Source organism: Erythrolamprus reginae, chromosome 3 (genome assembly GCF_031021105.1).
Source record: "Erythrolamprus reginae isolate rEryReg1 chromosome 3, rEryReg1.hap1, whole genome shotgun sequence".
Lineage (NCBI taxonomy): Eukaryota > Metazoa > Chordata > Lepidosauria > Squamata > Dipsadidae > Erythrolamprus > Erythrolamprus reginae.
In genome coordinates, this window is record NC_091952.1 from 157,355,510 (window position 1) to 157,370,457 (window position 14,948).

At 41.7% G+C, this 14,948-nt stretch overlaps 1 protein-coding gene across 1 annotated transcript in view; it reads left to right on the forward strand.

The window, feature by feature from the left end:
• The window catches only part of ANKH (ANKH inorganic pyrophosphate transport regulator), a 123,925-nt gene that overhangs the window by 85,703 nt on the left and 23,274 nt on the right, over positions 1-14,948 (forward strand). The window contains exons 7-8 of the mRNA XM_070747093.1: positions 5,731-5,823; positions 7,927-8,022. Coding sequence (XP_070603194.1) covers positions 5,731-5,823; positions 7,927-8,022 — 189 coding nt within the window. The remainder of the gene's footprint in view (positions 1-5,730; positions 5,824-7,926; positions 8,023-14,948) is intronic.

Genomic DNA, 14,948 nt, shown 5'->3' on the forward strand with positions numbered 1-14,948 from the left:
AAAACACCCGCGCCACTTTCCAATGAGTCCCGAAGACAACGCGTTTGTCTTCGGGACTCATTGGAAAGTCGCGCGGGTGTTTTAAAACATCCCCGCCGACATGGGAGGCTCCCTAGCACACCCCCGAACCCCCAACCCGGGTTTGGGGGTGTGCTAGCGAGCCTCCCATGTCGGCGGGGATGTTTTAAAACACCCGCGCCACTTTCCAATGAGTCCCGAAGACAACGCGTTTGTCTTCGGGACTCATTGGAAAGTCGCGCGGGTGTTTTAAAACATCCCCGCCGACATGGGAGGCTCCCTAGCACACCCCTGAACCACCAACCCGGGTTTGGGGGTGTGCTAGCGAGCCCCTCATGTCGGCCGGGATGTTTTAAAACACCCGCGCGACTTTCCAATGAGTCCCGAAGACAACGCGTTTGTCTTCGGGACTCATTGGAAAGTCGCGCGGGTGTTTTAAAACATCCCCGCCGACATGGGAACCCCCAACCCGGCTTCTGGTAGAAGCCTTCTCTCTTTTTTTTCGTGCGCTTGGCGAGGAAAGGCAGGCGGGGAGGAGGCGACGGGGCCAAAGGGGGCCGAGGGAAGCTCGGCTGCGGTCGAGAGAGAAACGGCTTGGGCTCGCCGCAAGAAAAAAAAGAGACAGGCTTTTAGTTTTGGCTGCGGGGGGAGGGAATCCCGCCGCAAGGTAAGCTTCGGGGCGGGGCGGGCGGGGCCCTTTTGTGTCAGTCGGGGAGGCGGTGGCGGCTGCAGCAGAGGCGGGCGGGGGAGGCCGGCCCGCCGGAGGGGCGATGCGGGCGGCGGAGACAGGCGAGGTCCCGGCCGCCCCCCGCCCACTTGGCCCCAGACCGGTGCAGCAGGAAAGGGACGGAGAAGGCTCACTGGCAGCCCTTGCCCATCGCCGCGCCTTCGCTTCCCCCCCTCCCCCGCTGGATCCGGCAGCGTGCTGAGGGGAATTGCCGCGGACTGGAGGCAGTGAGGCAGACCGGCTCCGAGGCGAGCGGCCGGAGCTGCGCCCTCCTTCGCCCGCCAGGTGAGGCGAAGGCGAGGGGCGCGCGGCTGCAGCGAGGAGCCGAAGATCCGGGCGGGGAAGACCCAGGGAAGGTTCCTTCGTCCGCCTAGCAGCTGATCTGCTCGGCAGCGCAGCACCAGCGAGGAGCCGAAGATCTTCGGCTCCTCGCTGCTGCTGCGCTGCCGAGCAGATCAGCTGCTAGGCGGCCGCTCGAGAGCAAGAGGGGGAGAGATAGAGAAAGAGAGAGAAGGAAAGAAAGAGATGAGAGAGGGAGGAAGAGAGTGTGAGAGAGGAAGAAGCAACATAGAGAAAGAGGGGGAAGACCCAGGGAAGCCTCTGCCCGGCGGGGAAACTCCACCATCTACGCATGCGTGGAAGGGCACGCATGCGCAGATGGTGGAGTTTACTTCCGGGTTGAAAAATCGCGAATTACCCTGTTCGCAATGGTCGGGGACGCAATAACCGGGGGATCACTGTACTCTGAGAACAAACGTTCACTCTCATCCTATACCCAAGCTACATATATTTGTCACTATTGCAAAATGGGTCCCTGATCAGAAGCTTAAAATTCTGCCCCACTATGAAGTCACTCACATGTATAGGATCCCTATAAATGTACAACCTTTATTCTAGTATATTTAATATAGTTCTGTTTCATGGAAATGAAAACCTTTGAGGTTTTATCTTTGTATATCGAAGTAATGAAATACAGAATTGAGATATTCAGCATGTACTTAATTGAACAATTAACTTTTACTGAGCACAAGTTGTGTAATTAATATTTTAAACTACCCATTTGGACATATTTTCTGTTGTGAAGGCAAAGAATGCCTTTCCACATTCTCTTGTTGAAATGTGTCTCATCTTGTCAGCTGATAACTGACTTCATTGGTGTCTATTGTTCGTGTGTTCTGTTGCTTTCTGTTTCTGAAAACATCATTGCTAAAAGAGAAAACACTGGTAGCACTAACAGTTTGGAAATTCCTGGCACACAGAGTGTGCTGCAAATTTCAGCTTATGAATACTGCTGGATCTACTTGATGGGTGTTTTGGGCTTAATTCAGTTTTAGTGCTTTTGAATTCTGACCACAGTTAGACTATGAGACACATGTTGTCAGCTCAGATATTACTTCTTTCTTGCATGCCAAACACCTTTCAAATATTTGAAAAAATAAAATGATCTATTAATTCAGAGTACATTTTAGGTCCCACAAATTATGACTGAAAATCAGAAAAAGCTCCCATTCATAATGGCAAAAAGTAAGTTGAGTGTGCACTTGTTTAGCCAGGGAGGCGATGGATTTCTCTTCATTGGCTTTATGCAAGCAGAGTTGACAGCTATCATAGATTCCCCCCCCCCCCAGTTTAGATTCCTGTACTGAGTTTGATGGCCTAAACTGTTATTTGCAATTCTGTGAAATCCATTACCCCTTTTTCAAATGCAACACTCTAATTGCTTAAATAACCGTGTTGTGTATCACAATACAGTGATACCTTGTCTTACAAACTTAATTGGTTCCGGGATGAGGTTCTTAAGGTGAAAAGTTTGTAAGACGAAACAATGTTTCCCATAGGAATCAATGGAAAAGTGATTAATGCGTGCAAGCCCAAAATCCACCCCTTTTGTCAGCCAAAGCGCCTGTTTTTGCACTGCTGGGATTTCCCTGAGGCTCCCCTCCATGGGAAACCCCACCTCCGGACTTCTGTGTTTTTGCAATGCTGCAGGGGAATCCCAGCATCGCAAAAACAAGCGCTTTGCTGGCAACTGAAGTCCGGAGGTGGGGTTTCCCAGCAAAGGGAGCACCAGTCGCAGCATCGCAAAAACACCAAAGTCCTCAAAACCCCGCCTCTGGACCTCTGTGTTTTTGCCATGCTGCGATTTCACTGAGGCTCCCCTTGCTGGGAAACCCCACCTCCAGACTTCCCTTGCCAGCGAAGCGCCCATTTTTGCGCTGCTGCGATTCCGCTGCAGCATCACAAAAACATGGAAGTCCGGAGGTGGGGTTTCCCATGGAGGGGAGCCTCAGGGGAATCCTAGCAACGCAAAACCAGGTGCTTCGCTGGCAACGGAAGTCTGGAGGCGGGGCATCCCAGCATCAGTGGTGGGTTTGTAAGGTGAAAATAGTTTGTAAGAAGAGGCAAAAAAATCTTAAATCCCAGGTTTGTATCTCTGTATTTATTTACACTCATGAATGTGCTTCCTAGAAAAGTGCTGCTACTTTGCATAGAATAGTTTATTTGGCAACCCTACCTTAGAATTTATTTATAAGCCATAAGATTATATTGTTACTGTTTTCTTAAGTGATTTCCCTTAGAACAAAATTGAAGAGATTAATAGATTTGAGATAAAAAATTTTCCCAGTGAATTTGAAACGGAATAATAAGATTTTGAACTTCCACCCTGGAATGACAATAGAGAATGTTTTCAAAACAGTTTAAACGTGATTAAGAAAATCCTATTCCAAGTTTCTGACTGCACAAGATATGGATTCTTGACACTGAAACCAAAAGTCTACTTTCTTTAAAGAATCTTGAGACAATCCTAATAATTGTGTGCATGCTCCATCACTACTAAAATTTCTAGATTGATGCAGTTAAGATATAATCTACAATACAGCCATGCTAGTGTTTCTAGTCATGATTTCCAAAACATAATTCCATAGACAGTCTCAAGTAGTTAGGAAAAATACATATTCTCAGTGTTTTATAATAATTAATAATAATAATAATAATAATAATAATTATTATTATTATTAATTAGATTTGTATGCCGCCCCTCTCCGAGGACTCGGAGCGGCTCACAACAATAAAACATCTTATACAAATCCAATGTTAAAACAGTCTTTAAAAAACCCCTATTAAAACAGTCATACAGCCCCAACACAATATATCAATTCCTCCATGCCTGGCGACATAGATGAGTTTTCAAAAGTTTGCAAAAGGCAAGGACGGTGGGTGCAGTCCTAATCTCTGGGGGGAGCTGATTCTGGAGGGCCGGGGCTGCCACAGAGAAGGCTCTTCCCCTGGGTCCCGCCAGACAGCATTGTTTTGTCGACGGGATCCGGAGAAAGCCAACTCTGTGGGACCTAATCGGTCGCAGTTCAACTCCTGCTTTCCAGTCTCATCTGGATCTTTCATTGTACAGATGCAGATTAGCATGTTTTTGTGGTATACAAATTCCATGAAAATACATGATTACAAAAAAAATCTGGGGGGGGGGGATCTTGCATTGCAATGGAATAACACCACAAAAAGATGTCAAAAGTAGGCAGATATCTGGACCAAGCATGTGGAATGAGCTGAATGTGCCCCATCTTTTACTCATGTTTGGAAGCCATATACCAAGAAACTATCAAGAGAGGCTTAAGGGAAAATAATTAGATTTAATTAAAATTAAATTTAGTAATGAGGTTCAGTTTTATATTCTCTCCTGTTCCAGGATAGTTGTGAGAAGTGCAGAGGTTCCCATCGCCATTTTCAGTTAATCATATGTTAATGCAGTGATGGTGAACCTATGGCACATGTGCCACGGATGGCATGCAGAGCCATATCTAAGGTGAGGTGTTGCCCTATGTCAGCTTCAGCATGCATGTGCATGCAGGCCAGCTGATTTTGGGCCTTTTTTTTAGCCATTTTTCAGGAAAGCCTCCTGAACCCCAGGGACAGCAAAAAATGGCCAACGGGCCAACCAGAAGTTCATTTCCAAACTTCCGGTTGACCTGTTGGCCCATTTTTTCACCAGCCCCAGGGTTCAGGAAAACCTCCTGAAGACTGGGACCGGGAAAAAAAAATCCAATAGCCCAACTTCTGTTAGCCTGTTGGCCTGTTTTTCGCCATCCCCAGGCTTCAAGAGGCTTTCCTGAACCATGGGGATGGCAAAAAACAGCCCAATGGGCCTACTGGAAGTCCAGAGGCTTCAGTGAGGACTGCGTGGGGGGACAGTGTGTGTGGGGGTTGAGCGCATTTGCGGGGGGCAGTGTAGGAGTTATATGCATTGCATTATGGTTCTGAGTATGCACCCAATATTGCATACGCATACACCCTTTTGGCACCCGAACCAAAAAAGTTTTGCCATCACTGTGCTAGTGTATTGCAAATAGACTAAACTGTCGTAGAAACAAAACACTCCATCAATCATAGTTTGGTTTATTTCTACCACAATTCTGAACAGCAATCCTCTGTTAACAATTCTGCCACATTTCACTAGAGAATGGTCATCAAATCAAAAGGGTCTACTGGATGTGGGATAATGCAGAATGAAGCTGACAAAGTGTATGTTTGTGTATGGATGGATGGATGGATGGATGGATGGAAACAGTTGCAGTTGAGTTGGAATTGTTGCAACTTAGAATTTTTCTGCCGCTGCACATTATAAACTGAGTTCATACACTATACAATACTGGGGTCTGCTTTAATTGCTTTTTATTAAATAAGCCATCGTGCACTAAGCCATAAATCACAGTTTTACAAACCATAATTATGAGTCACACATATTAAGTCAATGCTAAAGCAATATTATGACTTAATATAATACGTGAATCCAGGTATTCATTTACTTAGTGTCAGTTGTTTGCATCTACTGTGGTCATGAAGCAGGTGCATGCTTGACAGTCTTAAAATACTGGTGATCTAACAGTGATAGAAGTGTTTGAATGTTATGTAAAAGCAACTTGCCTCTGAAGATTTGATGTGCAATATTCTATCTTTTCTTTGCACTTTAGGCAGTTGCAATTTTGACAGCTACGTATCCAGTGGGACATATGCCATATGGCTGGTTGACAGAGATCCGAGCTGTTTACCCTGCTTTTGACAAGGTGAGCTTGTTTTCTGTGATGAGAGCAAATCCTTAGTTTTCCTTTCAAGTGCAGTTTTGCCAAGAGTACTCTGCAAGAAGTAGGCTTTGTGAGGGGTGAATTTGCAAAAAAATAAAAATAAATGAGAGAAAACTAGTCTCTGTCAGTCTGATTGCTTTTCCTGTTACTGTCACATATACATGGATCTCACTCTGTCCTGCTCAACAGCTCCACCTCTTTTCTTCCTTATGAAGTGGATTGGGCGCAAAGGTTAATCCTTTGTTTGCCTAAGGAATTGTAAGGTAATTGTTTCTCTGTTGTGTCTCTATGTGTCAACAAAGGATAGAGCACAAAGATACAATGGAACATAAAAAGAGCCTCAGTGTTGTGCAAGAAACTTTTTCTTACACTGTACCCCCCAAAAAACTATTGAGGATTTTTTTTCCTTTGTTGAGTCTCTGACTCACAACTAGTAAACTAAGAAAATGATGCATAAAGATGGGTATACACAGGCACACTTAAAGTATGTGTGTGTTTCTCAGCTTCCTTTTAGCCATAGCTCCCTTTAAGAATGACATCACTACTTCAGCTGTTCTAGGATGAACATTTTCTTCTGTTTCAGAAGCTCCATCTGTCTAGCTAGAGAGTGGGTTCAGGGGGAGAGAGATAGGGTTCTTTTTAAATATTTGCATAGTGATATCTGGAATTTCTTTGTGCAGAACAGAACATCAAGTCACTTAGTATGTGTACAAATCATTAGAGTGAATAAAAACCAGATGTTCATTTTCTTTAGGATACAGAAAATACCTTTATTGCTAATTAGAGGTCTGATAAATCAGGGTCCAGTGATTTAGATAATCAGGGAGAGATGAAAGGATATTTCTCTGTGAAAACAATTGTTGTTTTATAGGTCAGATTGGACTTAATAGACCTCTAGCAATCTGGAAAATTTTGCCTGAAAATTCAGTAGGTACATTATGAGAAGGCAGACACCTTACCATAATAAATAAATAAATGCTTTCTATTTTGTGTGTTCAGCACCTGCAATAGTATCTTGCTGCATCAAACTGCAGGGCTGGGTTTAGATAAATTACCATTAAAAAGTGTAGGGAATTGGAGAGAAGATGGACAAACAGAGAAGGTTAATGTTCCCTATCCAATTAATACAGCAATGACTGGCATAGAAGAAGTCTCCCATTTCTTATATGTGTTCGATTGAGAAGTTGCATTCAATGAGGATAAGTCCGACTAAATTAGAGTTATCACTTATGCTGCAAGTCGTTCGAAGCTACTGTTGCTATGTGAAAAGCTTTAAATTTATTGAATGGAATAGATCCAGCTCAGATTCAGAGGCCTGTCTACATATAGGATCCTAATTATGAAATACTGCAAATGCACGTCTGCAAGCCTGTGGGATATGGTTCGTTTTGATTCTGATTAGAAATAAATGATGTGGGTCTGTAGAAAGCAGCTTCACGGGTTTGTGGCTGCGATCTGCAATAAGTAAAATTACAGCCAATTTTAAAAATTATTTTTTGCTACTTCATGATGCAAGAGCAGCAGTATGGGTAGTAAAATTATGGTGTTACCTCCAGAAGCAAAGCTTATTCTTGGACACTCTTTCCTTGTGTTCGTGCCAGTCAAGAATTTACTTTATAAAGTTTCTCAGATCCAATTTACCATTTAATTCCTCTAAATCAGTGGTTCTCAACCTTTCTAATACCGCGACCCCTTAATACAATTCCTCATTTTGTGGTGACCCTCAACTATAAGTTTAGCGCCAATTCTTCCAACAGATCTTTAAGCTGATTGGCAAGAGGTCAGAGGGACCCCCCCCCCTGTAAATTCCTGATTGGTTGGATTGTAAAAATATGTTCCAAGATGCCAGAAAGAAGGTTTAGTTGCTAACACCATTGGAAATTTGTCTTTTCCCATGGTCTTAGGCGACCCCTGTGAAATGGTCATTCGACCCCCAAAGGGATCCCGACCCCAAGGTTAAGAACCACTGATCTAAATGAATGCATAAGTAGAGATTAGGTTGACAAAATTGAATGATTTACCTCTGAACGTAATAATTTGCTCTACTAAGGCTAACAGCACCGGTTTTTCTCCCTTTCACTTTAGAACAATCCCAGCAATAAAATGGTGAATTCCAGCAGTACTGTCACAGGAAACCACATCAAAAAGTTCACTTTTGTCTGCATGGCCCTCTCTTTAACGGTAAGGAATCAACTGTCTTATTACTGCTTTTAAAATTAACTCTATTTTAACCACTCTCCTTCCACATTCTCTACCCGGATATATATGGTTATCTACCCACTCCTCCACCTTTGTTGGCCCTGCAATATTTTATTTTAATCTTGCAGAACTACTACTAGAAGAACTATCAGGAAACTGATAGCTTTTCTGGCTGGAAATTATGTAACCATTTTAAGGACAGGGGTAGGTTCTGGATCCTTTTGCTGCCAGTTCGGTCAGGGTCATGCCATGCACGTGTGCCCACAGCAATCAAAAATCCAAGATGGCAGCGCCCATGGAGACACCAACAGAACCAGATGTCATCTACTACTAATAGTTTTAAAGAACCGGCTGGAACTGGTAGGAGCCCATCTCTGATGTAGGATCTGTCCTCTTATGGTTACCAAGTTGGCCAGGACCAAATATTTGTTTGATCTTTCAGCTCATCCTTGCACTCTCTACATTTGGCCATTGCTCTTGTTCTTCATTTTAGATACTTTGCAGAAAAGAATGCTGCCACTGAGACTATGAACTTGATCCATTTGGTATACAGTGGTACTTCTACTTGCAAACTTAATTTGTTCCTTGACCAGGTTCCTAAATAGAAGTTTGTAAGAAGAAGCAATTTTTCCCATAGGAATCAATGTAAAAGCAAATAATGTGTGCGATTGGGGAAACCACGGGGAGGGTGGAGGCCCTGTTTTCTCCCAGGAGATTCCTAGAGAGGCCCTATAGAGTCTTCTCCCCACCTTTTCCAGCCCTGTTTCCTCCCAGGAGATTCCTAGAGAGGCCCTACAGAGGCTTCTCCCCGCCTTTTCCGGCCCTGTTTCCTCCCAGGAGATTCCTAGAGAGGCCCCTCGGAGGCTTCTCACTGCCTTTTCTGGCCTTGTTTCCTACCAGGAGATTCCTAGAGAGGCCCCACGGAGGCTTCTCCCTGCCTTTTCCAGTTATAGTTTCGGAGGCTCGGGTTCTTAAGTGGAAAATGGTTCTTGAGAAGAGGCAAAAAAATCTTGAACACCCGGTTCTTATCTAGAAAAGTTTGTAAGTAGAGGCGTTCTTAGGTAGAGGTTCCACTGTATTTGAGAAAGTAAAAGACAGTAAATATATACAAAATATAACAGAATTGTAGAAAATACTTTTTAAAAAGTCCAGTTGCATTAGATTTCAGATAGAATTTTTAAAAAAAATAGATGAAGCCTCTCAGATTTAAGACCTATGTAGCATGGGACCAAATTACTTACAGGTCCGCCTCCTGCCGCATGAATCCCACTGACCAATTAGGTCCCACAGAGTCGGCATTTCCAGGTCCCGTCAACTAGACAATGTCATTTGTTGGGACCTAGGGGAAGAGCTTTCTCTGTGGGAGCCCCAGCCATCTGGAATCAACTTCCCCCAGAGATTCGTGTTGCCCCCACCCTCCTCGCCTTTCGTTAGAGTCTAAAACTCATTTATGCCGCCAAGCTTGGGGTCATTAGATTCTACCTCCTTGTCATTGAATATAATATTGGGCTTGTTTGAATGGATATGTGTGTATGTTAATAGGCTTTTTAGTTTTCTAAATGTAATTCTTAATTGAATTTTAATTAATTATATCTTGATGCATACTGTTTTTATATGCTGTAAGCCGCCCTGAGTCTTCGGAGAAGGGCGGCATATAAATTTAATAATAATAATAATAATAATAATAATAATAATAATAATAATAACAACAACAACAACAACAACAACAACAACAACAACAACAACAATAATCATCATCAGTTTCAGAATGTTTGCTTTTCTCTATAATTCTATCAAACTCAATTATTGAATATGGGGAAAGTGATGTTCTGAAATATTGTTTGTGGTATTCCATGTTTTCAGACTGCTAGATTCTCTTTCGGTGGTCACTTTCAGCATTCATATTTCCAAGAACTGATTACAAAATTAATCATTCATCCTTTTCCATATACTGTATTAGAAAGACCTATATAGCAAGAGGTTTATTCAAAGTCAAGGTATCTGAGTTTATTAATTTTCACCATGAGACATTTTGATTACGTTATAAAATAATATCAATGCAAAATACAAAAGTAAATAAAAAGCAGTGAGAGGGGAGGGGATCTGAGTTTATTACTGTGTGTGTTGATTAGCAAAACATCAGAATTTTTTCCATCCTGACTAGAAGAAGTTAGGAACTGTCCTTTTTTGCAAAGCAGGTGCTTTCTTAGAATGTTGTTCCTTGGAATAGTATTTTTAAATTATAGGTGTAAACATTGGGAATTTGATGTTAAATCATTCTGAATTCATCTTTTCTCCTCCAAATCAGTCACAAGGCAATTTTAGTCAGAAAAAAAAATAAGATAAAAGCAAATAGAATCTGAATAAAAGAGACCTGTAACCATCTTGGAATATAATTTTCACATTATTATGTCTAATTTAACTTAGAACTAAATTCAGATGGACTTAAATATTGGTCTCTGAATATACTCTCTTGAGTAAATAAAAAACTGAAAAGGAACCTCATAGTATTCTTCATAGTATTCTTGCTAATAAATACTTGCTTTTAAAGACTCTATCATTGTTATATTATAGCACCATGGGGCACAACGATAACACTCAAAACTTTTATGAAAAAGTTATCAGTTGAACTCCATCTTCTCATTATCTTCTCTTTCCTTTTCAGCAAGTGTGGTTGGATATATACTGTATATTGGGGACTGGCTTCTAAAAATAGATGTTCATTGTGAGTTGGTGCTTATTCTTAATCAAAAATCTCATTAATCTTCTTAATTAGACAGGTCCTTCATTTATCCTTGAATCTCCCAGCTGTTCATTATCTGCCTGAAGTCTTTATGTTCATAAATTAAAATGCTTGCGTAAGAAAACCTTGAATAAGTCACATACAAATGTGTTGACTTCTACTGAATATTATTACTGATTAATGATTCCACTTTTAATGTTTATTTAAGACTTTTTAATTGTTGGTTTTACTGCACACCACCTGGAGTCACATTTATGACATGGGCAGCTATATAAATTTGATAAATAAATCCTGAACAATATGTGGAATTATAAGTCTTTGGTGTTTTCTGAGCTTGGTTGTTTTCTTGCAGATATTTCATTACCCAAATTAAGTAACATAATCAGTGCTAAGGTAGTAGCATTTACTCTCAATTTATATTCTAGCATATTTGTCCTGTCAGTGTAGGTGGGAGTGGCCTTGGAGGTTCCTTGGTTGAGCTGTTTATTATTAGATTGTTTGGCAGTTCCTTGATTAATCTATGCTCGCCTGGGTGTTGAATATTTTTGGGGAGGTCTTTTAGTCATTTTGTTCTCCTTTAGAGCATCAAGGACCCCTCATTTCACCCCAGAGCTATAAATATTCTTCTTTATCAATATGTGTGTAATCTTCAGCTATGTTGGGAAGTTTGGTGAACTAAATAAAAAGCTACATTCAATATTTTAACATCAAAGTACTTTGTGTTATTGGACTAGGAGAGCCCTGGTTTTACCCTTACAATAAACATACAGTGGCTACATTCTAGTTAAACAGGTTCTTAATCCATTTCTGGAGTAGTAATAAAACAGCTTGAATGGTTCTCACCATCTTTCAGGTGTACTTTTAAGAGAAAAGATTGTTTAGCTTTAGCATGTTACTCCCCCATTATAATAATCTCTGTTTTTTCATATTTGGACACATTTTTCCCTCTCTCTACAAGTAGTCCTCAACTTATGACTGGTCACTTAGCAACCATTCAAAGTTACAACAAAGCCCCCTGCACAGAATGTGACTCTTTCCTCGTCCCTACCCCAGAACTTCCAAGGTGTCCTTCTCTAGACTCTTCTGCTCAATCTAGGGTCTTGCATAGAATCTTCTGTTTGAACAGGAGATGGTTGGACTGAAAGGCCTCTAAGATACCTTCCAACTTTGTTTTACCAATAAAAATGTTCTATTCTGACCCCATGCCTAATGTGAGAAGAAAAGGAGGATATTTTTCTATTTTGATCACACTGTTTTCCTTCTTGTGGCTTGCTTCTTAATATTGCTTGCACAGAGCAATTGCCAAAAGTATTGCAGAAAAGGAGAAAGGTAGACAGACACCAACCCCCAGAGTCTTGTTCTAGAACAGTGATGGTGAACATTTTCTTGCTAGGGTGCATGCGCAATAGCAGGCACACATCTATACCCACACCCATAATGCAATATCCTCCCCCCACATGTGCGCATAATCGCCCTGCGCTGCTCCACACTGTGCATGCACGCAGATCTGACTGAAGCCTCTGGACTTCCGGTAGGCCCGTTGCACCATTTTTCATCTTTCCAAGGCTTCAGGAGGCTTTCCTGAAGCCTGGGGAGGTTGAAAAACAGGTCAATGGCCCAACCAGAAGTTTGTTTCCAAACTTCTGGTAGGCCCATAGGGTCTGTTTTTCACCATTCACAGGCTCCGGAGGCTTTTCTAAAGCCTGGGGAGGGCAAAACTGCCCTACCTCCACCCTCCAGAATCTGAAAATCAGCTGGACAGCGCATACATGCATGCTGGAGCTGACATAGGGCAACGTCTCACGTGCCCTCAAATATGCCTCCACATGCCACCTGTGGCACCCATGCCATAGGTTCACCATCACGGTTCTAAGATTAAAGTGGACCCTGTCTTTTCTTCCTCCCAGATCACATAATTTTGGAGGAAAGCAATCACATTTTTCTCTGTTTTAAAAATGTAAATGACATTTGTAAGCCGCTTTGGTAGCAGTTGTATCTTGAAAAGTAAAATTTCTAAATAAATTCTAAATGTACAGGTAGTCCTGGACTCAGAACAACTGAGCCTAAAATTTCTGTTGTTAAGTGAGTTTTGCCGCATTCTACAACTTCCCTTACAGCAGTTGTTAAGTGAATCACTGCAGTTGATAAATTAGTAATCTGGTTGTTAAGTGAATCTTGCTTCCTCATTGATTTGCTTGTCAGAAGGTTGCAAAAGATGATCACGTGACCTTGGGACACAGCAATGGTCATAATATGGACCAATTGCCAAACATCTGATTTTTGATCATATAGTCAGGGGGGAGGGGGCTTCTTTCCCTTCTTATTGGAATAAAGATCAAATTTTCATCTAGAAAGAAAACTAACTAGTTAGTGACATATGTCATGAAAGGCCATAAGTAGCCAGGAGAGGAGGTGTCTTTCAGTCAACCTCATCAGCTTCAGAAGAGCATAAGCAAGATACTTTTCTATTTTTTTGAAGAGCTTTTCCTATCAGATGTGTAAGCTAGTAAAAGAGAGAAACATTTGGACAGACCTTATGCATGGTCCTTACTGACCTCTTAGGAATTGGGAGAGGTCAACAGTGGATAGTTTAAGGGTAAAGTTTTGGGGGTTAGGTAATGATACTACAGAGTCTGGTAGTGAGTTCCATGCATCAACTACTCAGTTACAAAAGTCGTATTTCCTGCAGTTTAGAGCGCTTTACTTTAAGTTTGTATCTGTTGTGTGCTCTTGTATTGTTGTGGTTCAAGCTGAATTAGTCATTGACAGGAAGAACGTTGTAGCAGATGATTTTATGGGCTATGCTTAGGTCGTGTTTAAGACGACATAGTTCTAAGCTTTCTAAACCTAGGATTGTGAGTCTAGTAGCGTGCGGTATTCTGTTATGAGTGGAAGCTGCAGCAATAGTCACTCTCTTTTTGAAACGTACAATTTTTTTGGGGTAGGGGGATATGTTTGTTGAGATTAACGATCACGAGAATGCATGTACTATGAGGTCCTAAGTGTTTTAAAATAGTTTGAAAAGTCTGAAGCTTTAAAAAAATGTTGAACAGAAGCTACTGAGGTAGACAGGAGAATAGGCTGACTTGATATGACCAGACAGAAGGAGCGGTGGCTTCCTACCCGGTTGCCCACGTTCTGGTTTACCAGTGGTGGTGGGAAGCTCAGCCCATCCACCTGGATGTCATCACGGATGTTCTGCACATGCGCAGAAGCAGCACGCACACACATCTGAACTGGTGGCAAAGGTAGATAAAACCCATTACTGGACAGAAGCCTCTGTTTTTTCTTCATAGAGAGAAACAGATGCAAGAAACTGCATTAGGTAATGAAGAGAGAATCTGTTGGCCATTGGAATGATTTATGAGATGGATGAGTACAAGTTGACCTAAGAGATTTGTATGCTGAACAGTTTGATCTGTGCTTAGCCTCGCTCATCAAGTTGAAGCAGTCCTGGTTGTATACGTTGTGTTCTTTGGGCAGGATGAAGGTGCTTTTTTTTTTTTTTTAAACTTACTAGTTCATTTCTTAGCACTTGTTATCTTTTTATGTTGAAATACTGTAACTAATATATTGAAGTAGATGTGTGAACACTGCCATATTTCTTCACATGAAAAGAGCTGTAGCCTAATTAAATGAAATGATATACTAAATATATATTCTATGTTTAAATATTTTCTGATTGGTTTGGGGTAAAAGTATCTCCAAATATTTTTTCAGTGCAGTGGCTCAGATCCAGAATTAGTCAGATTCTTAAAACAAATACAGTGGTACCTCTACAAACACCTCTACATATGAACTTTTCTAGATAAGAACCAGGTGTTCAAGATTTTTTTTTGCCTCTTCTCAAGAACCATTTTCCACTTAGAAACCTGAGCCTCTGAAACTGTAACTGGAAAAGGCAGGGAAGCCTCCTTGGAGCCTCTCTAAGAATCTCCTGGGAGGAAACAAGGCCGGAAAAGGCAGGGAAAAGCCTCTGTGGGGCCTCTCTAGGAATCTCCTGGGAGGAAACATGGCCTCCACCCTCCCTGTGGTTTCCCCAATCGCATGCATTATTTGCTTTTACATTGATTCCTATGGGAAAAATTGCTTCTTCTTACAAACTTTTATACTTAGGAACCTGATTACACAATGAATTAAGTTCGTAAGTAGAGATACCACTGTA